Source organism: Oncorhynchus masou, chromosome 16, assembly GCF_036934945.1.
Source record: "Oncorhynchus masou masou isolate Uvic2021 chromosome 16, UVic_Omas_1.1, whole genome shotgun sequence".
Taxonomy (NCBI): Eukaryota; Metazoa; Chordata; class Actinopteri; order Salmoniformes; family Salmonidae; genus Oncorhynchus; species Oncorhynchus masou.
In genome coordinates this window covers 15,382,370-15,407,091 of record NC_088227.1, presented here as the reverse complement: position 1 = coordinate 15,407,091, position 24,722 = coordinate 15,382,370, and the positions used below count along the sequence as shown (strand labels likewise).

The following is a 24,722-nucleotide window of genomic DNA, read 5'->3' as shown; positions in this document are numbered from 1 at the left end:
GTGGGAGATATGTCTATTTGACAGGATGTCCGTTTTGCTCTCCGTCTTTTGACCTGCCGTGACTCTCCCTCCCAATGATTGTTTGTTTTTACCCGGAGAGCAGGGCTACATTCAATTCATTAATTCCAACAAAGGCCTTACCTGTAGCCCTCTTTAGATTAAAGTGTGTGCCCTCTCAATGATTTCTGTTCAGAGAAGAGGCCTCCTCAACTGCAGGCCACGGTCAACACTTGACCCACACTTGACCTTCCCTGTTCCGAAAGGAAGCTAATGGGCAATTCCATGGTAACGGAATTGCCCATTTAAAAAAAAAAAATCAAACAAAAACCATTGCTTTCAAAGTGTAGCTCTTTCCACTCACAGCCCCTCTATACTGTCCAGTGCTCAGTTGGTAGAGCATGGTGCTCGCTACGAATAGATAGTGGGTTCGATTCCTGGGACTACCCATACTTAAAGTGTATGCACATGACTAAGTCACTTTGGATTAAAACACCTGCTCAATGTTGTTATTATTATGGGTGAAATGGCAGATTGCCATTGATACTTGCCTAAATTGCAACGCAGTGGCTGTAGAGTAACATGCTATACATGTCAGAGCTCAGGTTCTCCATTTCACAGTGCTGTATGGGTTTTGACTGACAGCCGTGATAAACTTGAGCACCACGCACAACAATAAGATCCTCCCATCCCTCCTGCTAACTGGGCAACGATTTGCACATTTGTTGTCCGAGTGGAGGGAAACGCTGTAAATCGAGAGGAGTCTATGTATTCTGACAGATGAAATGTTGAGGATTATAATAAGTATTGCTTTGAAGTCATGCAAGCTAACCCCACACCTGTGAGTCCAAATGTGCACTTAATTTCCATAATTGAAAATTAAATGTAATTTACACTATCAACGTTTACTGATTGCTATGTTTGAGCCACAGTTACATGGGTGACACCCCGGGTTGTCCTGAACAGAATAAGCCTGTGTTTGTCTTATTGTGAAGCAACGTAGCTGCAGAACACGCACTTGAATGTACTCATGACTCCATTCTATGCGCATCAAAATTGCAATCGGTTTGTCTGAAATGCATTTGGGAAGCCTGACACTAAGATTGTATTTTATAACTTAGCTAGCCATGTTGGAAATAGAATAAGCTTTCGAATAATGCTCACCTGACCCCGATGGCGATTTATCATGGCACATTTCTGGATTGCATGATGGTGGGGATGCAGGGCTGTGTTAAAAAAAAAAAAAAAAATCCCCAATGGCAAAAAAAAACAAAAAACAACTCTTTCCTTTAGTCATAAATGTGCATTGATATTACTTAGGAACTGTACACTGTTTAGAGAGGTTTGTGGCCACTTGGAGACAGTTAGACCTCTCACTCAAACCCTTGTAATAGCTTGTTTTTTTCTCATCTTGCACCTACTCCAATGTTAATTCATATTATGTTACTGAATGTATCCAGAGTATTTTCAGATGATTTACAAATCCTTTAAAAAGTACAGTAAATGTAAAATGCACAGAAAAATCTAATGTTTGGATTCAGTCTTGTTTTTGTCCTCACCTTTGGCCTGAATCTCCAGTGTTGTCTATCAATTGCTACCATGTTCATGCATTAAAATATATATTTTTTTGACAACTAATTTACCCACGTCGGTTCAATTATTTGAATTCCATTTAGTTATTTTCTTCTGGGAGCTCAATGCGCACACTGCACAGTTTCTCCAGAGATAAATCTGATCCAGTTTGAACTGTGCGATGTAGTTGAAGTTTCATACAGGCCAATATTCTTAGTTAAGCACATAAAATGTGGTAATCAACTACAATGACCAAAATCCATTGTGCATCTACTTGTCTGGTCTCTCTTGTGCCCACTACGGAAGAGGCAAAGAATGCAGTAATGAGCAGTCACTACCATCATGGGACTTTTGTTTTATTCTGTGTCACAGCATTTATATAAATCAAAACCGAAAACCATGATTACCTTTTTAATAACCGAACCAGCCTCAAATAACTAATCGCTTAGCACTAACACATTATTATAGTTCTTCTGTTAGGCCCAAATTTTAAATGTTTCTATCCATATAGGCCAATTTCCATGAGTGTAAGTGGTTATCAAACCATAACTCTATGGACAATAACTACTTTGTCTAATTTTCAGTGGAAATTGTTCAAACGCATTTACTGGCAAAACTGTACAGATGCAAAGTTTGGTAACAGAATAACGGTCAAATCTCCCACAGTTTTACTGTGTTATTCAGGGCTCATCTGTAAAATAAACTGTGGCGTCAGTATGGTCCCAGCATTCATTTAAAACATAGATCAGTAAGAGTGCGCACAGACACGCACTTGGATAACTGAAATCAATTCTGAGGAGTAAGTTAAATGAAAGCAATTCATTGAAAATGGGGTTTGTGTTTGTGCTGAAACAGGGTCTGCTTTGCCTTAAAGTAACAGTATACTATTGAAGGCTTTAGTGCTTTTGTTGAAAGCATACTATGCCATGTTATTCACATGCTGTACCAAACAATTCACACAAAAGGAGCTAGTGAATAGCAGTTCTCATGAAACAATTGTTTGGTATTGATCAGGTTGCCAGAGAAAAACATTTCATTTCAACGAAAATGTGTCTTTTCCAACAATAAGAAAGTATGGTTTTATTACTTATACTTTCACCACGTACATATTTTCATATCTCAGCCAATATAATAATTGTATTATAGGTTATACAGACTTGTCCTTGGAAGCCCATTATAACAGGCCATTATCCTCAGAAAGCCTCTTTTTGAATAGTTAAACTACAAGGCAGTGCTATTCTTTCTCCCTGACATAGCATGTCTGCGAGTTATCACTCATTCCTGTGAAATAAGTCATTCCACCAACGAGTGGCCGTCCACAAATATATAAAACTCTGAGCAATTTTCCAGAATGCCCTGCGGCAGCCTTCCCGACTATCTCATCTTCCCAGGCTAAAGCCTTTTAAAGAGGCGGTAGTAATGAAATGCAAGGGATGGCTTTGGCTCTGTGGCGCACCCCGCGGCGTGCCGAGGCCTCCCTAACAGCAGAGCGCTTGGCGGTGTTGTGGAGGCTGGGCCGGGCAGAGCAGATAAAGGAGATGGTGATTAATGTTTGTTCAACAGTTAGCCCGGGCTTCCTCTGCAGAATGCACAACGAAGCGTCAGTGGGACCACAGATCCTTTCAACAAACATGAAGTTGCTCACATTATCTGTATGTGAGGGAAATGTTATTTAAATGTAAATTCATTTTTATTTATCTTTTTTGCTCGGTTCTGGTAGATTTTTTTGTAGTCCAGCCACCCATCTTTTGCTCATTATCTCGAGACAAAAAACATGATCCTTCGCATTACTCTGGATGTGATGAACAATGTCGCTTTCCATTTGAACCATAAAGTAATGAATGACAACATGGAAAAGAAAAATACATCCATGATGTTGTGCAAACATGTGCGTCATACACCAGGTGCCAGAATAGTGTATTACTGAATTAGTTCTCAGCCATACTTTACATTTTATATAGTCAATTCTCACAATGGATTCTCCCATTTACTAGCCTTTTTACTGAACCAGTTGAACATCTTCTCCTATCGGTGTTTAGAACACATGTATGCTAAAACCTTACTACCTAGACCTTCCTAATAAACCATTACTCTGCATTAATCCTTAATGATATATATTTTCCCCCTTTCCATTATTACATATACTCCACCTGTACTATATCTTAGGGTGTGTGTTGACTACTCCTTTAGACTGCTTATCAGCTTCCTTACAGGCTCTGCAATTTGAATTTCAAAATGAGGCAATTGGACAAATGTGTGGCTTTTTTAACTCTAGTACCTGGCCATTTCTCCCCCCCCCCCCACTCCCCTCCCCTCGCCTTCTGGCTCTCTCCCAATCGGTCTTCCTCAGACTGCACCGGCTGCAAATTCAATACAATTAAAGATCACAGGAATATAGACTTTCCATTCTAGTGTATATGATCCTCTTCACATCTACTATTCTGCAGTGGTTAATATCCTACCACATCAATAAGCTCCGTAAGATAAGGCACTAACTACTTGCTTGGAACTTGGTTGTCCTGAGGTAAGATTGCTAAGTGGAAATCCCAACAGTGTACAGTGTGAGTCGACACTGGTTCTCCCTGCACCTCGTACAGTAGTACTTAAATGTGATGGATTGCTATCAGGGCTGAGATGAATAAAAGATGGCAAAAGAGAAGAAGAAAAAGATGCCTCCTTGACATTTTGCTCGAGCCAAAGTTAAGTAATCTGTGCCCGGGCTTGTTTTACAGATTTATCTGGCTCCTTCCTCCCTGTGATTTGTGGTGCTACTCTTTATATAGGGATGTATGGATCACGCAGCCTCCCGTGGAAATGGCATGGCCTCGTTCAGGAATAGACCTCATATCTCACCGCTAACAATCATACTGTACCTGCTATTGTTCTACTACACCCATTATCAGCGACGGTCAAAGAGGAACCTGTTCTCCGTAATGGGTGGAAGGAGGAATGTGTATGGAAAGTGACAGCAGCAGTGGAGCAGCTTCCTGCTCGTCCCGGGGCTGTAAACCTCCTCAGAAGCCGTCAGATTAATTGTCAGTGACTAGGAAGTAGAGAGTCTAGCGACTGCTGTGTTCTGAATGGCTGGGCACTGTGACTTGATATGTACAAACATTTCACATACACAGTAGTGTAGTTTGTCAGGTCGTATGCCTGACGCAAGCTAAAAGGGATGTGTGTGTATTCAAAACACATGTGGCCATGACTTCACAGTGGCACGCCGAATACCCCCTCCAAACACACACACACACACACACCAGCCGTAGTTCACTGAAATCTCAGCTTTTCGATGTGTGGCAATTCAGAATGTGAAAGTTGTGCAATCTTGCTGAATGTTTCAGTGTATTTTTGTGATTTCAAAAACAGTTCATTCCTCACTGCTGGAAATTTACATGCAGATTCCCAGAGATAGTATTGTGAAATTCAGGTAATTTAAAATGCTAAAATTAAGTAGCACTTTTTCCTCTAGTGTATCAAGCTACTACAAGCCTCGCTTGTGGCATGTATGCCATTAGATCTCTCATAATAGTTTCCATGTCGGAAAGTGTAGCAGCAGATAGTGCTCTTATTGCCAGCTCCATCCAGAGTCAACCCTGCTGACTCTTAATTGAAAATCGTCGTTCGGTACATCACAAGGAGGAAAATCACATCCGTCCCTCTCCCCGAATACAATTTCTCTAGTGCTAGTGGTAACTGTGTGGGTAATTGATATGATACTGGAGTGACACACAGCATTTCATTTCCCCGTTGGGAATAGTGAGAATTAGTTTTTCCCAGCTCTCTCAAGAGGAGGCAGACGCAGGCAATGCTCGCCATTCCTTTGTTATATTTTCTATGAGAAGTTTCTCTCCTCCTCCTGAAGTAGTGATTTATTGGTACTTGTCTGAGGAGAATAAAAGGTGAAATATAATCAAGTTTGGGAAGGCCTGGGAGGTTAGTCTGAATGGTGGCAAGCCCGGGCTGGAAATGACTGACACAGGAAATGGATCGCAAATTGGTTGATTGCAGGAAAAGGAAAAAATATTGATCACTCAGAGCGGCAACAAAATTATTAGTCTCCTCTACTTCAAGTTTGGGATAAACACGTCTGTTTTAAAAGCAGTCCACATCTTAAACACCACGCAGACTAAAATCTGAAACCATGATCGCACATGTTAGCATCTTGTGGGTGAAATAGTTAATGGTTAGTGAAGGGTGGGATATTTAACACTCAGTATAGGCTGTGTGGTTGATTATGAGAAACAGCCATGGAGCCATATGTCAGCAGCGATACTGTCAGTCAACAGGCTTATGGACAGAGAGGAGTGGAATGGAGGTCAGGGACAGACATTCTCCATCCAAGTGGGATATGGCTGTCTAGGATCGTCATTGACTATGTTCGAGGTGGACTTCACACAGAGGGGCTGACAAGTGATTCAGAGAATGCCAGCCTGTATTAGTGGACATTATTGATTATAGAAACTAGTTGATATTTGCACAGACGAGATGCGGTAGTTCAACCTTTACACAAATAGTCACAACAGCATAGCACAGTAGCTAGTTACAGCAGGTGAGGTGTTACCCAAAGAACTTCACATTTCAGCTCTTACCGAGCCGCCTTAAATCCAGTGCATTATAATCTCACTGACTGTATGCGGTTTATTTCTGGAAACCAAAGATTTTATGGCTGTTCCCTCAGTTTCTTGGAAACCCATTATTAAGAACTTCCTGTCAACGAAGGGAAGATTTGGGGCCTAACAGCAGAAAACATATGAAGATGGCGACGGCTTACCATAATCCGGTAAATTGACAGACTTAGGCAGGGCAGGCTAGCTCTTCCACACCTGTGAATGTGATCCAAAAGAGACTGGGTTGAAAAAAGGCACAATGCTATTCACTCTATTCAATGCCTCAGCATTACATCGATTTCTGTTACATTTACATTGGAGTAATTTAGCAGACACTTATCCAGAGCAACTTAGTGCGGTGGTATTTTTTAAGATACTTTGAAGAGGTTGGGTTTCAGATGTTTTCGGGAGATAGTCAAGGCACTCTGCGGTCTTATTTTCAGGGGCCAAGAGACCTGAGGTGGCAGAACGGAGTACTTTGGTCAGGGTGTAGGGTTTGAGCATAGCCTGAAGGTAGGGAGGGGCAGTTCCTCTCGCTGCGCCGTAGTTAAAACCTCTTTGGCGCAGGCGTGCCGCTAGCGACCCACCTCGGCAACATCCGGTGAAATTGCAGAGCACTAAATTCAAATTGCAGAAATAGTAATAAGCATTCATGAAAATACAAGTGTTAAACATTGGTTAAAAGAAACTTCTTGTTAATCCAGCCGCTTTGTCAGATTTCAAAAAGGCTTTACAGTGAAAGCATAACATTAGATTATCTGAGGACATCGCCCCTCTTACAAAAGCATACAAACATTTTCCAACCAAGTAGGAGTCATGAAAGTCAGAAATAGCGATACAATTAATCACTTACCTTTGAAGATATTCATCTGGTTGCAATCACAAGGGTCCCAGTTACACAAAATGGTATTTTTGTTTGATAAAGTCCTTCTTTATATCCCAAAAACTGTTTTGTTCAGTAATCCACTGGCTCAAAGGCTGTCAAAACATGCAGACGAATACATCCTAATAGTACCGGTAAAGTTTGTTGAAACCTGTCAAATTGTTTAGAATTAATCCTCGGGTTGTCAATTTTCTAAATAATCGATAATATTTGAACCGGACAATAGCATATTCAATAGAAAGGAAAAATAATGAAGGACGTGCACACAGTCATGTGCGCAAACCAGTACTGCATGCCTCCCCAGTCCCCTGACAGAAAGGTCTCATTCTTCATTTTTCAATGTCTAAAGACTTGATATCTAGTGGAAGCCATAGGAACTGCAATCTGGACCCTAACCCATTACATAGTCAATAGGTATTCAATGGAAAACTCACCCCCCAAAAAATCCCACTTCCTGGATGGATTTTCCTCTGGTTTTCACCTGCCATATTAGTTCTGTTATACTCAGACATTATTTTAACAGTTTTAGAAACTTTAGAGTGTCTTCTAGGATATATGCATATCCTAGCTTCGGGGCCTGAGTAACAGGTAGTTTGCTTTGGGCACATCATTCAGCCGAATTTCCGAATACTGCCCCATCACTAAAAAGTTGAGTACCATGGACTTGTAGTGGATATGAGCTTCGACTGGAAGCTAGTGGAGTGTGCAGAGGAGCAGGGTGACATGGGAAGTTTGAACACCAGGCAAGATACAGCATTATGGATAAATTGCAGGCTTTTGATGGCAGAAGCGGGGAGCCCAGCCAACAGCGAGTTACAGTAGTCCAGATGGGAAATAAGTGCATGGATTTGGACCTGCGCCGCTTCCTGTGTGAGGTAACGTTTACCTCTATGGATGTTGTAGTGCATTAACCTGCAGGAGTGAGTCACTGCTTTGATGTTTACAGAAAATGACATGTGTTGTCCAGGGTCACATCAAGGGTCTTTCCACTCTGGGAAGGGGACACCATGGAGTTGTCAACTGTGATTGAGCGGTCAGGCCTTCCCTGGGAGGAAGAGCAGCTCCATCTTGTTGAGGTTGAGCTTGAGGTGGTAGGCTGAGATCTGCCAGGCATGCAGAGATCTGTCTCGCCACCTGGGTGTCAGAAGAGGAGGTGGAAGGAGAAAAGCAATGATAGGAGAGACCATGTGAGGATATGATGGAGCTGAGTGACTTGGTGTGTAGAGGGCCTAGAACCGAGCCCTGGGGTACACCAGTAGTCAAAGTATGTGGTGCAGACAGATCCTCTCCATGTGAATTGGTAGGAGCTGTCTGCCAGGTAGGATGCAATCAAGGATGTGCAGAACCTGAGACACCCAGCCCTGAGAGGGTAGAAAGGATGATCTGATGGTTCACGGTGTCGAAGGCAGCGGATAGATCAAGGAGTATGTGAAGAGAGGAGAGAGAGTCAGCTTTAGCAGTGCGGAAAGCCTCAACCAGGACACTACTCGGTTGAATGACCCGTCTTGAAGACTGACTGGTTATGGTCAAGATCGCTCTGAGATAGCGAGAGAGTTGGTCAGAGACAGCACGCTCAAATGTTTTGGAAAGAACAGCAAGGGACACAGGTCTATAGTTTGACATCAGATTAGTCTTTTGGAAAGAAAAGGATATCCGTCTGTAGTTTTACATCAGAGGGGTTGAGTATTGCTATCTTGAGGGGACACAGCCAGTGGTCAGGGATGAGTTGACAAGGGAAGTGAGGAGTGGGAGAAGGTCTCCAGAGATGGTCTAGAGAAGAGGAGGAGGGGATGGGGTATTGTGGGCAGGTTGTTGGGCGGCCGGACCTCACTAGTCGCAGGATTTCATCAGGAGAGAGAGGGGAGAAAGATGAAAAGGCTGAGTGAATGAGGAGCAGATGTCAACCTTCTTTTCAAAGTGGTTGACAAAGTCGTCCGCAGAGAGGGAGGGAGAGAGGGGGTGAAAGGAGGAGAAGGTGGCATACTTTTCTAGGGTTAGGGGCAGAAACTTGAAATTTGGAGTGATAGAAAGTGGCTTAAACTGTTGTAACTACCCATCCCGGGTCCGGGAGCGTTGTCATAATCTGACACTAATTAGCATAATGCACCGGACATAAATATTACTAGAAAATATTCCTATTCATGAAATCACAAGTGAAATATATTGAAACACAGCTTAGCCTTTTTCTCACCCTGTCATCTCAGATTTTGAAAATATGCTTTACAGCCAAAGCAAGACAAGCATTTGTGTAAGTTTATCGATAGCCTAGAATAGCATTATGCCTAGCTAGCAGCAGGCAACCTGGTCACAAATCAGAAAAGCAATCAAATTAAATCGTTTACCTTTGAGCTTCGGATGTTTTCACTCACGAGACTCCCAGTTAGATAGTAAATGCATTTTTGTAGGCGAAATTGCTCCGTTTGTTCTTTGCATTTGGCTAAGAAATTGACCGGAAATTGCGGTCACAACAATGCCGAAAAATATTCCAAATTAGCTCCATAATATCGACAGAAATATGGCAAACGTGGTTTATAATCAATCCTCAAGGTGTTTTTCAAATATCTATTCGATAATATATCCACCGGGACAATTGGCTTTGCAGTAGCTACCTCTTTTTACGCAAGAATCACAGAGCCATCAAGTGGCCACTTACGCAATGTAGTCGCTTACGCTCATTCTTCAACATAAAGGCGTGAAACTACATAAAAATGCTGTAGACACCTTGGGGAATACGTAGAAAAAGGAATCTGGTTGATACCCCATTCACTGCTCAATAGGGACGCATCGGAACGCAGAGCTTCAGAGCTTTCAAAACATGAGTCACTTCCGGATTGGATTTCTCTCAGGCTTTCGCCTGCAATATCAGTTCTGTCATACTCAGACAATATTTTTACAGTTTTGGAAACTTTAGTGTTTTCTATCCTAAGCTGTCAATTATATGCATATTCTAGCATCTTGTCCTGACAAAATAGCCCGTTTACTTTGGGAACGTTATTTTTCCAAAAATGAAAATACTGCCCCCTAGTTACAAGAAGTTAAGCAGTTAATGTAGAGGGAGTGAAATAAGTGCTTCCATTTTCTCATCAGAACGCAGTTCTGTTCTGTTAGTTTGCGGTGAGTCACTCAGCAGGAAGGGAGGGCCAAGCCAGCCGTGGACAGTGTGTCATAGGATGCGGAAAGGGAGGAGAGTAGGGCCGAAGAGGCAGGAAGGAAAAGGAGCGATGTTAGGATAGGAGAGAGTAGTGCGAGAGAAAGAGCAAAGATTGCAACGGGCCATGACCATCTGGTTAGGGTTGAAGGAGAGATGAAGAGGAACAAAGTAGTGATCAGAGACATGGAGAGGGGTTGCAGAGAGATTAGTAGCCTCTAGTAATGAGGTCAAGCGTATTGCCTGCGTTGTGAGTCGGAGTGGACTGGGAAAGGATGAGGTCAAGAGGTAAGGAGGGGAAGAAAGGTGAAAATAAATTAATCAAAGGCAGACGTCAGGAGGTTGAAGTCGCCCAGTGCGATGAGCCAAGAGCCATCTTCAGGAAATTAGCTTATCAAGGTGTCAAGCTCATTGAGATACTATCTAAGGGCACCTGGTGGGTGATAGATGACAACAATGTTAACCTTGAGCGGAAAAGTGACAGCATCGAATTCAAATGAGATGGACAGGTGAGCGAGGGAGAAATTGTTAGCCCAGTGCCCCGACGACCAGATGCTTTCGGACTAAGAGTGAAAACGTAGTCAGAGGAAGAGAGCGCAGCTGGGGGATTAGTGTTCTCTGGGGTGATTAATGTCAGGGCCAAAAACCCTAGGGACTGAAGGGCGGCATAGGCTGGGAATAACTCTGCATTCTTGACCCCAGACTGGCAGTTCGGAACACTGCCATAGACCAGGAATTCTGCATGGGTTGTGCGCTGAGGTTACACTAAATTAGATGGGAGAGGCCTACAGGGAGAGAAGCGAACAGGTATAGAAACACACATAGTTGACAAAGCTACAAAAGAGCAAAATGAGAATCTGAAAATAACTGGGTAAAATACTCACGTGAGAGAGTGGTGTGGAGCCTTCCTCTCTTTCCTTCATTGAACAGCTCGGCAGAAGTTCGTTTTGGCGCTGACACCGCCGCTGATACAACCACAGCTTACAGCTGCCGCTGAGAAAACAGGGGAGACTGAAGTACTATCACTAATTGCTAATTGCCTAGCAGAGGTGAAGAGCACACCTCCCGGTACTAATTGCTGATTGCCTAGGAGAGGAGAAACCACCCCCCCTCCAATACAGCCACTGATTACCAAAACAACAACAGTCACAAATTGTCCTGCCCCTTAATCCTGGTTGATGTGTCAACAATCAGCTGCAAGTTGTCAGCAGTTCACACACCGAGTAGGCTACAGGGAAGACAGACACCACTTAAAGTAGATGGCCCTAGCCACCCACACGCACACACACCCCTTCACACTCTCAGCCTTCATTTATTTTCATTTTTTTCTGTGGTTAATATTTTAATGGATATATTCAGATAGAGATGCCAGGCAGTAATGTGAAGATGGTTAAATATTTTCCAACTGCTCTGACTTCCTGTAGTGCACCGCTAGGCACTTTAGAGAGTAAATAAGAGCAAATACATTTGAGAGCAAAGAACCAAGAGTGTAAATGATGGTTTGAGTTTCAATGCCTCCGACTTCTAAAGAGACTGTGAAAACAAACAGCACTAGTTTGATAGGGTGTTTTAAACTCATGCAAATGAATACATTTCCTATTATGTCTGGGAAAGAGGGGTCTAAATGATTGGCTAATTTCAGTTGGGTAATTAACAGATGGCAGCTCCCATTATGAATTCATCAGTGAAGCCAAGCTCATTTGGCAGTTGTAACTGGTTTTCAGGTGTTTACGGTGTACCTGCTATGACATCAGACATCTTGGAGCAGTATTTGTGTACTAAGCGGAGTGGATGACAGTTGTTTCAGGTTGAGGAGGAATGAGAACTCAAGAGTTTATATTTAGCCTCAGGTACAGACAGACTGAGCACCTTAGAGGAGTTCAAACCTGAGCATACCTAGCTTTGTGAACGAAACTGTCTTTGCTATGTGAGATATTAACCTAGCGGTTAACAGCGTTGGGCCTGTAGGAAAAAGGTTGCTGGTTTGAATCCCAGAACCCAGTAGGTAAAAAATCTTGAGCAAGGCATTTAACTGTAATTGCTCATATAAATCGCTCTGGATTAGAGTGTCAGCTAAATTACTAAAATGCCAATGTAAAAAAAAAAGTTACATTACTTTTGCGTTTTTACTGAAAACAGAAAACCCTCTGAAGATGCCTTGGTCATTCCTTCTTATGCCCAGTACAGGGCGCACACGATCTTTGAATGGCTTGAATAAGCCTACCATCCATAGCCTAATCTATAACTCTGGGCTATACCAACTCAAGGAATAATGACAGACGCAATTTCTCCTTTACAATACTCAAATTAAAAGATTTTGTTGAATTACTGTATTTACACATAAGTATCCACAGATACAAACTGGGCAGAGATATTCTATGTAAAATCACATGATCACAATGTGTAATTGTAGTGTCCTTTCATTTATGTTTATGGAGAAGATGGAGCTGGAGAAATGTCCATTCTTATCAACTGAGCCTAACTTGGTCACCTAGCTACGTTGTTTACTTTATTACCAAATAAATCAATTGTGCTTTCGCCTTCACCCGATGGTTTTGTGTTTGAATCCTGCCAGTAGCGTCAGTCAAGATTTAAGAGTTAGCATCTGTCCTTTTCTTCTACCAATTCAAAGTAATATGAATACTTCCATGACTATTATTTCTGCCATCTCGCTAGCTATCAAGCTAACAGCTACCATGCCAGCTACCCGCCACAACATTCATGCAGAAACAGGAACCATGGTGAACGTAGCTTTGTTTGCACCAACAAAGTCAAATATGAAATAATATTGTAAAAGTAAAGTAAAAAGTAACGCGTTACTCGTTATCACAAAATAGTTGTCTGGGTACTCAAACACGTTACTTTGTAACACTTTGCCCCCAATACTGGTTAACATACACACGCAGGCATACAGTGCCTTCAGAAAGTATTCACACCCCTTGACTTTTTCCACATTTTGTTGTGTTACAGCCTTAATTTAAAATGGATTTAAAATGTCACTGGCCTACACACAATACCCCATATGGTCAAAGTGGAATTATGTTTTTAGATAAAACCATTTTCTTTAAAGAATTAAATCTGAAAAGCTGAAATGTCTTCAGTCAATAAGTATTCAAGTCCCTTTGTTGTGGCAAGAACAAATCACATAAAAAGTTGGATGGACTCACTGTGTGCAATAATATTGTTTAACATGATTTTTGATAGACTACCTCGCCTCTGTACCGCACACATAAAATTATCTGTAAAGTCCCTCGGTCGAGCAGGGAATTTCAAATACAGACTCAACCACAAAGACCAGGGATGTTTTCCAATGCCTCACAAAGAAGGACACCTATTTGTAGATGGTAAAACAAAAAAAGACACTGAATATTCCTTTGAGCATGTCCTGAACACAAAGTGTTATCTTTGAGGGCAAATCCAACATAACACATCACTGAGTACCAATCTTCATATTTACAGGCATGCTGGCTACATCATGTTATGAGTATTCTTGTCATCGTTATGAGTATTCTTGTCAACAACTAGGGAGTTTTTCACGATAAAAAGAAACAGAATAGCGGTGAGCACAGGTAAAATCCTAGAGGAAAACCTGGTTCAGTCTGCTTTCCGACAGACACTGGGAGACAAATTCACCTTTCAGCAGAACACTAACCTTAAACACAAGTCCAAATATACACTGGAGTTGCTTACCAAGTTGGCATTGAATGTTCCTGAGTGGCCTTTTTACTGTTTTGCCTTAAATCGTCTTGAAAATCTACAGCAAGACTTGAAAATGGCTTTCTAGCAATGATCAACACCAACTTCACAGTACTTGAAGAATGTTTTAAAGAATAATATTGTACACTCCAGGCATGTAAAGCTCTTAGATACTTACCCAGAAAGACTCATAGCGGTAATCGCTGCCAAAGGTGATTCTAGGGGTGTCAATACTTATGTAAATGAGAGATTTCTGTGTTTGCAAAAATGTCTAAAAACATGTTTTCACTTTGTCCATTATGGGGTATTGTGTGTAGATGGGTGTGATTTTGGAAAAATGTATTTAATCCATTTTGAATTCAGGCTGTAAAACAACCAAATGTGGAATAAGTCAGGGGCTATGAATAGTTTCTGAAGGCACTGTACATGCATGCACACACACACACACACACACACACACACACACACACACACTGGCTCTGCGTGGCAAGCTACCGCTATATCTTTTAAATGTTCGTTCTTCAGCCAGCGAGAAAAGTGTGATAAACTTGTATCCTCTAAAGAGTTTGCAGTTTCCCTTTCTCCTCTCCCCCGGGTTGATATTGATGTTTTTTGGGGGGGGTCTGTATATTTCTACCCGTTAAGTAATGTACACGCCATTAGCTAGATACAATGTCTTAGCCAGCAGAGGTTAATGGAGCAAAGCACATTAGACAGCCTTAGCGTCTAGTGCATCCCAGTGTTCGCCTCAACATTCACTGGTCCATAGGGACCTACAGGAGCAGCTAAAAACACAATTAAAAATAAATGATATTGGATTTACATTCTCCCCATAACCATGTAAGTGATGTGTGGCAGGAAAGCTATGTTGGCCAAGCTTTATTGCAGAGTGGATGTTCTGTGGTGGTTCGATGGGAAGCGGAATAATGGGAAATGTGTGGGCAGCTGGCTGTTGATTTCGCCGCCGCCTCGTCATTGGAAGGTCTACATCAATTGGGTCACCCCCAGAGACCACCCAAATGGTTCCCAGGCTAATGGAGAGGTAAATGGAGAAAACAGCCACCCTTATTAATACCTCTATTCCAAAGGCCAGCTTAGCCCCAAGTTGATTTCACCATTAGCCATCCATTTTCAATCCCTCCACTTATCACAGTTATGTCAAGAAGACCAGAAAGAGGGAGAGAAAGCGAGAGAGAGGGAGTGCTCCTCAATAAGACCTCTCTCTCTCCCCCTCTCTCTCTCTCTCTCTCGCCACGAGTGAAGAAACTGCTGCACCGACAAGTGGCGAGCGCCACTTCAAAATTGCATTTAGCTTTCTGACCTGACAATTCTAATCAATTAGGTGAAATGCCTCCTATTACTCACCCCACTTGTTTTGTATTGACTCACAAGAGCAGAGAGATGGACAGACTAGTAATGGAGCGTTTCCACTGGATTTTATTCATATAGAAACGTCTCGCTGTCCTCCCGACTGGCCAGAGACATAGTGTGTGCCTGATGGTGGCTGTCAGATCTTCATTTAAAAAAGAAATGACTGCGCTTCCTTTTAAAACGTCTCTCAGGTTTAAGAAGTGGAAAACACTCTGCTAGGCGTCTGCAGTCTGAGAGATAGAAAACAAATCACAATGGAGGCGCAAAAGATCAACCACAATAGGGTGAACACAATTACAGTGACTCTCAGATTGCTTTGTTGAGGAGGTCTCCTTGCAAATGCTCTGTTCCCTCTGCTGGCCGTCCTTAGGCTTTGTTCTCCCATGTCTCCTTGAGAAGGGGCGATAGCTGCACATGTGACGGTGGGGAGAGTGCGTCAGCCTGCTTAACTATGGAATCATATAGCTTGTGTAGTCTGAAGGTCTTATTCTGTGTAAAATCTCTATTGAAATCTTGTGTCCTTCGAAATGGGCCCCTTTATCCTATGCAGGTTTTTTTTGCGGGTCGGGTCGGAATACAAATACTGTCCTTCGTGCAATTCTTGACGGCCCACTGCTTGTCACAGTGGCCTGTTGTTGACCATGCAATCTCAGGCAGCAAGGCCTATGGGGAATTGAAGTGTGTTTGCTCCAGACCCTGTTGTGCTGTTTCCCCTTCCCATAGTGACCCTATCCCCGTATGCTGTCACCATCACCATCAAATCACACCATTTCTGGAAAACACCCATTATGCCTGGTCATCCGCGATCCCTGTCTCTGCCAGGGTGGTCAAAGAGCAGAACCTTCTACAAAGTTTAGCAACTCCATTTGATTTACACAAGCTACAATTTGTCTGCCTTAATCCTCAATTACATTCTTTTTGGGGTGTTTCATTAACTTTTTCCCTTTCTTGTCATGATAAAAGAGTGACAGACAAGACATGTTGCAGAGCAACGCAGTGCAAGCCGCAGCCGCCTTCCTGGCTGACATTATTGCCATTCTAGGAGATAAAGAAGCTGTTCTGCTCCAAAAGGTTTAGCTGTCGATTTCATATGAAAGCCGGTGGAGCCTGGGAGAGATAGTGGTGGAGCAGTGTGGAAGACCGGGCGACTGTGATTGACGTTAAGAAAGTTGGGAAGCAGAGAAGAAGCAATCTGTGAGCAAACAGGAGACTCCTGGTGCAATTAAAGATCTAATCCCCCTGTTCTGCCCACAAACAGGAGAAATGGGGGCTTTGTTTTCCTGTGCGACAATGACAGCACCTGTTGTGGGATCCACGTGGAGGCAAAGCGTCTTTGGTTTGCATTCCTAGACTCACAACAATATTTGCATTTTTGAACAACTCAAATAAATTTGCATCCGATAATTTAAAAGGGGTTTTTCTCCCTGCACCTGGTGTCTGTTGTGTGACAATTAGAGATTTGATTGACAGTACTTATCACCTTTCTTGGACGTGTATACACCAACTACATGCAGAAATGCACATAGCAAAATATAGAGTGTCTTAAATTCTCTTAGTCCGGCTATGCCAAGCTAGCGAACGTTGGTGCATTACTACAGGCCTTTCCATCCAATCAACATCAATCATGGTCCGTGGAGCCTGGTTGGCAGCGTCGCTGATTGCCATCCAGCAGGAAGGACAGTGACCGTCCTGTCACATTCCCAGCCCCCTGTGTGTAATTTGTTTGGACCAGCAGCACGTCAGCAATGCCATGACGCGTCCTCATTGGTCATTTAGCCCAATGGGTGACAGATTCTTAAACTCTCTTATAATGCAATCATGGGCCTTGCTAATCGGATTAGCAAACAAATAATGGAATCAAGCTGCAAAATAAGGAGGGAAGATCTGAAATCAATACAGGATATTCAATGTGTTTTTTTTGTCATTAAGGAGTCTGGTGACTGCTTATTTGATTATGATTGATTGCTTGTGCACTTAATCAGGTGCTTCAGACATGCCTTTGAATCATGTAAGCACTCTGTAGAGAAATATTTACCTCCGTATATGCAAATGTTACTTTTTCTCTCTGCTGAACGCCGTGGAGACAAAGAATACATTGTCGGCTCGCCGCGAAGAGCGGGCGGTACAAACAATGGGTTTTGTTTTCGACATCAATGGTTGATTAAAGATCCAGGGACGACGCCACGGTGTCCTCATCCCAAATGGCCACGTTCCAGACCCCCCCCCCGACCCCTCTTTCCCTCACCCCTCCTCACCCACCCACTGCACTGTAGATAAAGGAAGCCTAGTGCAAGGAGGGTCAGAGGGGAAATGTGTGTTTGAATTGAGGGGCCAAAGGAGGGCCCTGTCCTGTTTAGTATGGTGAGCCACCGGGCTGCAGCCTGCATCCATCCTGAAAAAGGAGAGTTAGGAAAGTGGGCACGCTTTCCTAATCGCTCTGGCACCTTGCCTCTCCCAGGACCGTATATCTCCTTTTAATTTAAGGCTTGAAAAATACTCTGGGATTTTAGCATCTGAGGCTGCCGGAATCGATGGAATTTATTATAGGGGGCTTGCCTAATCTGTGAAGTTAATGCAGGACTTCACGGCTATTGATCAGCTCTGAAGGGTACACGCGTTGTTAATCATGGCCCTGGGTGATAGAATACACAGAATAAAGAAGAGGGAATGGTTGGGGGGGGCAAGAGAGAGAGGGGGACAGGTAATTGTCTGCTATGCAAATGTTATTGCTTCTTTGTGTGTACGCATGTGGTGAAAGTTGTTGGGGCATTGGAAGTCGTAAGCAATTAATTTCTAACCCCAACTTATTATTGCCTGGTTGACATTTAAATGATGGAGGATGTCAGGAATCTATCTGACTCTATTCGTCCCTGGTACTTTCATTTATTTTGTCTACTCTTTTATCTTTTCACCCCCAAACTGAATAGTTGAATTTCGGGTCATCATATGGGTTGGGCACTTACTAATAGGTTGTAATGTAATTTGGCTTTGCCTCTATCTCCCAGTCAAGGCCCATTTCAGGCTGATCCTAAATCATTTGGCCGTTACTAAGTTCACGTTGTGCACATATGCTGGAGTGGATCAAGTGTGGTAAAGATTATAGGAATAGTTTTACCCTGGCTTTTTCATGTGTTCCACTTGGCAGATGAAACGTGTCCCTGATCATAACATGTCATTATGACTGAATTCTCCGATTCTTCTGTTAGAATGGCCTTCTCTCGCTCTTACTCTCGCTATTTGTCACTGTTGACCTCACTCTCTATTGTCAGGAAAATCAGCTTTTGAAATGATTTTGCCCTTGACCAAACTTACAAAGAGTATTATTATGTGGGGGAAAATGCACTGACTTATTCGTTCCATTCATTTATGACGTGCCTCCAAAGAACCTGTCGAGATTTAAGAAAAAAAATAAATGTGCCATGTGAAAATGTGCAGAAATTGCATGCTGTCACTGGCTCAACTGAATTTTGTGTGCGTTTCCCAGTGAGTGACAACCAGATAATGACTTGTTATAGGTAAAACGGACCTATGGGAGATGTGTGTCTCTACCCTCGTATTCTTTTTCCTCTTCATTCTTTTCTCTCCCTTGCTTTTATTTCCACAATTATCTCTGACTAAGTGTACATTGGCTCTACACAGAAATAGTCTCGTATTGAACTATCATGTCGCCGGGCACAGGAAGCAAAAAAGGGGAGAAATTGAATTTTAGTTTCCCGGTTCTCTGGGTATTTAATAAATGCTTGTACTGTGAAGAGAAGAGAGAGGAGGTCAACAGGTTGCTCCCGACGGCTTCCGCTCTATTACAGACAACCTGTGGCCACTCCTGGACCAATTCCCCTCTGAGCACTGCTCACCCTCAGGAACACTGGCCACTGAATAAGTCACGACAAACGTTTCATCATCACCGGTGGCGCCACTTCAAATGAAACACTGCAGGGCAGCGGTTAACGGTGGTAGAGGAGTGTGAACATTTGTCCCCCCCCCCCACTCTTCGCCGAGGAAAAGAGGGATTTAATTACATTTTGGTATCTATTGACATGTTTTTCCCAAGCTATAGCGCCAACATCCATGCCATTGATTTGAGACAATACGCCACATCAATATAAATGGCTCAAACAAATGAGTGCGAATAATGACAAGTGGTGTAGATGAATGTTGGAGATGGCCCACTATCTCGCTAACAGTGTATGAAGTTGTAGAGAGCTTTATCCATAATAACCCCCAGAGCCAACAGTCGATCTCAGATTCATGTTAACAAGTCCCCAGTCTTTATTCAGAGCTTTTCATTTTAATTAGGCTAGAAAGGAAGGACTCTCCTGGGCGACGCTCATCAAAGAGCAGGTGATTACACCCAGCTGAGGGCCCAGCCTTTAAAAATGGACAATCTGTGATTTAGCACCACGAGTTAACCTTTCTCCTCTTCTCTTTTTGTCAGTTTGGCCTAAAAAGAACATGTTATTAACATGCATATACATAGAACGCCTCTAACCTTTTTGTCAATCTCTCTTTCTGTGGCTCAGAACAGTGTTCGTAGAGATGAGACTGCACAGAATAAGGGCAGGTCTGTTTCCACGGAGGACATTTGAGAGAGAGAGGCTTTTGTGTGAGGATGGCCTGCCACGCCAAGAGCCTGCACGGTGCACGCGTACACACCCCCCCAGGCCGGCCATGGCAGAATCCTTACCCCATTACTCAATGAATGAGTGTTGCAGAGTGGGAAGGGGCACCAGGGCTCACTGCGGTGGAAGACTGAGACTGAACCCCCACAACCTCTACATGTCTGGTCCTGCACTTTAGCCACGACGAGGCCGGTGTCTGAAACGCATCAATAGAGGACAAATTGAAAGCCCCTTAAACCCTCAAACCTGGCCCCAAACTCATGTTTATGCACAGACAGGAAATGCGTAGTATTTTGAATATAAAGCCTAACATGATAATACTATTTGGTGATAATCCAAATATGAATGTACAGAAAGTCCAAACAACTGCATTGTAAATGAGGAAATCAGCACAGTACACAAATACAGTGTTAAAAGTGTTTAAAGTTATTCTCCTATTGAAGTCCTGCCCTTTCTGGTTGCTGCAGTGTTGGCTGCATCTCCACATAGCAAACAGTCACGGTGAGACAAAGGCGCTACTTGCATCATTGCCTTAATCGCGCAGGTAAATTGGACTATTAGAGTCATTAGTATCCAGCATGGCGCGATTGCTTGATGGATTGCGGGCTGGATTATATTGACTTTCTCCCAGGGTGATATATTGGCTAATTCAGAAGCCCTTAAGAGGCTGTGTGAGTGTCCTCCTGGTCACCAGCGCTGGCTCAACACAATCCACACAGTTTACGTTGCTCATTAGACCCCCCCCTCCCCTTCTCTCACATGGACATTTAATCCTCATAACGTCCTCATTATTTGTCTGTGGATATGTTCTGATCCGGGGATGAGGAAAAGAAAAGTGGAGCTTTGTGTAGACTGGCCACCGTGCTGCTGAAGGACAATTGTCAGGCACCATCATCAACACCACACTTTCACAGAGCATCCATGTGGAACTGATGTGTTAATACTGGCTAACCATGCACATTCTTCTGTGGCAGACAGGCAGTATATGTTGTCCCCACATCAGATGACACTGTACACAAACGGGTCTCTCCAGTGATTTTATGTTGGCCATAGTTGTAGTCATGGGTTTCTTTTTCTCCTCCAGAGCCGATGCGGACCCCGAAGAAGCTGAAGATTGCCGAGACCCAGGCCAGGTTCATCGCTGTGGACTGGGAGTCTCTGGGCTACAACATCACCCGCTGCCACACCTTCAACGTCACCATCTGCTACCATTACTACAACGCCAACAATCAGACCAAGGCCGACTGCCTGGACATGGACCCCAAGGCCCCACGCCACGTGGTGGGCAACCTGCCCCCCAACACCAACGTCAGCCTCAAGATGATCCTCACCAACCCCGAGGGACGCAAGGAGAGCGACGAGACCATCATCCAGACAGATGAAGATGGTATGTGCACTCTACATAACAGATAGGTGTCAGGAGACAGGGAGGCTTTTTTTAATGCTCAGATTTCAGATGTAGAATTCACACTTATTCATCAGTGTTAACGAATCAAGCTCACCCACATACATTGCGCGTGTTTTTCTATCTCTATAATTCTCATTTATTTTGAAAAGGTAGATGTATCGAGCTCTGTTTGTAACCAGTTGAAATTGACTCATGCTCTTTGCTGCCCTCCTGTGATTCCTACCTCTGGGCTGAGTTACTCATTTCAAAGCAGGGCACGTTTTCTCACTGTTGCTCTCTGAATAGACACTAGCTGGGTAGCTAACCAAGGGCTGAGATAACAGCACTGGCGGCAGCCCGGAATTTGTAACTCACATTAAACGCTTCAGTATTATAATCATGCAGCCAGGTGACCAGCTCTATCCTGTGGCTACCGGCAGACATGTTGTCCCTTGAAGAGGACCTGTTTAAATCTCACTTCACGTTCGCACAAGCCCAGGAGATAATGTTAGAGAAATGACTGAGCCCTCTGTAATTGTTCCACCAGAACTTATTTGAACTTTTCCCTGATTCTGCATGTAGCTAGAGATTTGTTTTGGGGTTATATTCCGGTCCTGCTAGGCTCCCGAGTGGCACAGCAGTCTAAGGGACTGCATCTCTGTGCAAGAGGTGTCACTACAGTCCCCGGTTCAAATCCGGGCTGTATCACATCCGGCTGTGATTGGGAGTCCCATAGGGTGGCGCACAATTGGCCCTGCGTCGCCTGGGTTTGGCCGGGTTAGGCCGTCATTTAAATAAGATTTTGTTCTTAACTGACGTGCCCAGTTAACTAAAGGTTAAATAAAAAATTCTAAATAAATAAAAACATGTTATTACCTATTTCTACAATTTGTTTAGTTTTTTAATAGATTGGGGTGTATAACTTTTCAGTGGTATTCCAACAGCAGAAGAGAAATCTGTCTGATTGTTTTTAACATGTCAAACCAAGCCCATTTTCAGTAGCATCAGCCAGGAAAAAGGAATGCATGCGTTTTTTGTTTTTTTTTGCGTGTAAAAAGCTGATGTCGCAGTGACATCCATCCACCAGATTTGATCAATTTAAGTTTGTCTGACTTGGGGGGGAGGAGAAGAGAGGCCCACGTAAACAGTTCCTCTAACACTGAACTGGAGACAGCAGACACGCACATGCGCGCCGCCCCCGGGCCCTGCTCCTCTCTTCAGACAGACAGGCCTGACAAGCACCCAACCATGTGACCTGGTCACGCTACTGCTCTCTGTCTGTCTGCTGTGAAGGAGAGGGCTTTGGACATCCCCAACCCAGCCTGACTAGACTAGAACACAGCCCAGGGAGACAGGCATGCAGGCAGACACAGCCCCATGGCAGACCAGTCCTGTGGCAGCCATAGAGACCCGTGGGACTGCCAGGTTTCATCAGTAGTGATGAGGCTGTCAGTCAGTAGTGTTCACCAATCCAGGATGTATTACGAAGGTCCTCAGAATATTAGGCTACTACTGTTACCCATTGACAGCCCTGCTATCTCAGCTATTGTACTGCTAAAATGTTAGACGAAACACTAGGAAGTATCTTCGTAGAGAGTTACAATACATTAACATTTTGGATTGGAGATTCTACTCAATACATTTAGTTTTCCACTGATCAGTACTCATGTCACAGTGGTCTAGTGTAACGGATGTGAAACGGCTGGCTTAGTTAGCGGTGTGCAATCGGTGACGTCACTTGCTCTGAGACCTTGAAGTAGTAGTTCCCCTTGCTCTGCAAGGGCCGCGGCTAAATGTAACAGTATAATTTTAGACCGTCCCCTCGCCCATACCCGGGCGCGAACCAGGGACCTTCTGCACACGGCCGCGGCTATTGTGGAGCGATGGGTAACGACGCTTCGAGGGTGACTGTTGTTGATGTGTGCAGAAGGTCCCTGGTTTGCGCCCGGGTATGGGCGAGGGGACGGTCCAAAATCATACTGTTACACTGGCATGCTGGTTTCTCTTGCTGATGGATGTACTCTAATAGTGAAAGTTACAAATTAAAGAAGACTAATTTGATCATAAAACATGCAGACAGAGAGAGAGGATGCTCTTGAAAAGACATTGCACCTTGATCTCAGCTTGTGTAAATACATTATCAAAATTCAATAAAAAAAACAAACACCAGGGATTCGAGTGTCTGCCAGTCAGTGCTAGCACAGAGCTCTACATTATTATGCCATTTTCAACATGTTGCTTTACGGTAAGTAAATCCAATCAGTGGTCTTGTTACGGGCGCAGAGGCTCAGGAGTGGCTCTCTCTGTGAGAATAGGATTCATTACAGCACAGTGGCCTTCCTTTGATTGCACTAGGACCTACTCCTCCTGTCTTCTGTCCTAATGCAGTGCCTGGCCCCGTTCCCAGCCAGTCCATGAAAGCCACACCGTTTGAGGATCGGATCTTCCTCTACTGGAAGGAACCACTGGAGCCCAATGGGATCATCACCCAGTATGAGGTAATGAAGCATTATGGTCAGGGGGAGGGAGGGCAGGGGTGGGAGAGGTAGGGGTATGGAGAGAGGTGCGGGTGGGGAAGGGAGTGACGGGGGTGGGGTAGGGAGAGAGGAGAGGAGAGATATGGAGAGAGGTGGGGAAGGGAGTGACGGGGGTGGGGTAGGGAGAGAGGAGAGGAGAGATATGAAGAGAGGTGGGGAAGGGAGTGACGGGGGTGGGGTAGGGAGAGAGGAGAGGAGAGATATGGAGAGAGGTGGGGAAGGGAGTGACGGGGGTGGGGTAGGGAGAGAGGAGAGATATGGAGAGAGGTGGGGAAGGGAGTGACGGGGGTGGGCAAGGGAGGGAGGGGGAGGGGAGGGAGAAGTGGGAGTTTGGAGAGAGGTGGGGAAAGGAGGGAGAGAGTGGGGGGATTGGGGGTGGAGGTGTGAGGGTAGACAGGTCTGTCCAGGATTCACATGTGGGAGGGAGGGAGGGAGGGCGGGGCGGGAGGGAGGGAGGGAGGGAGGGAGGGAGGGGGAGAGGTAGGAGAGGTGGGAGTATGGAGAGAGGTGGGGAAGGGATGGAGAGAGTGGGGGGGATTGGGGGTGGAGGTGTGAGGGTAGACAGGTCTGTCCAGGATTCACATGTGGGAGGGAGGGAGGGAGGGAGGGAGGGAGGGAGGGAGGGAGGGAGGGAGGGAGGGAGGGAGGGAGGGAGGGAGGGAGGGAGGAGGGGTAGGAGAGGTGGGAGTATGGAGAGAGGTGGGGAAGGGAGGGAGAGAGTGGGGGGATTGGGGGTGGAGGTGTGAGGGTAGACAGGTCTGTCCAGGATCCACATGTGGGAGGTAGGAGAGGGGAGGAGAGGTAGGAGAGAGGAGGGAGAGGTAGGAGAGAGGAGGGAGAGGTAGGAGAGGGGAGGGAGAGGTGGGAGTATGGAGAGAGGTGGGGAATGGAGGGGGGGGGGGGTA

General features: G+C 44.4%; 1 protein-coding gene across 12 annotated transcripts in view; it reads left to right on the top strand.

The window, feature by feature from the left end:
• The window catches only part of LOC135557538 (receptor-type tyrosine-protein phosphatase kappa), a 150,404-nt gene that overhangs the window by 92,089 nt on the left and 33,593 nt on the right, over nucleotides 1-24,722 (top strand). For all 12 annotated transcript variants that reach the window (XM_064990878.1, XM_064990877.1, XM_064990875.1 and 9 more), the window contains exons 8-9: nucleotides 20,978-21,280; nucleotides 23,669-23,778. In XM_064990878.1, coding sequence (XP_064846950.1) covers nucleotides 20,978-21,280; nucleotides 23,669-23,778 — 413 coding nt within the window. The remainder of the gene's footprint in view (nucleotides 1-20,977; nucleotides 21,281-23,668; nucleotides 23,779-24,722) is intronic.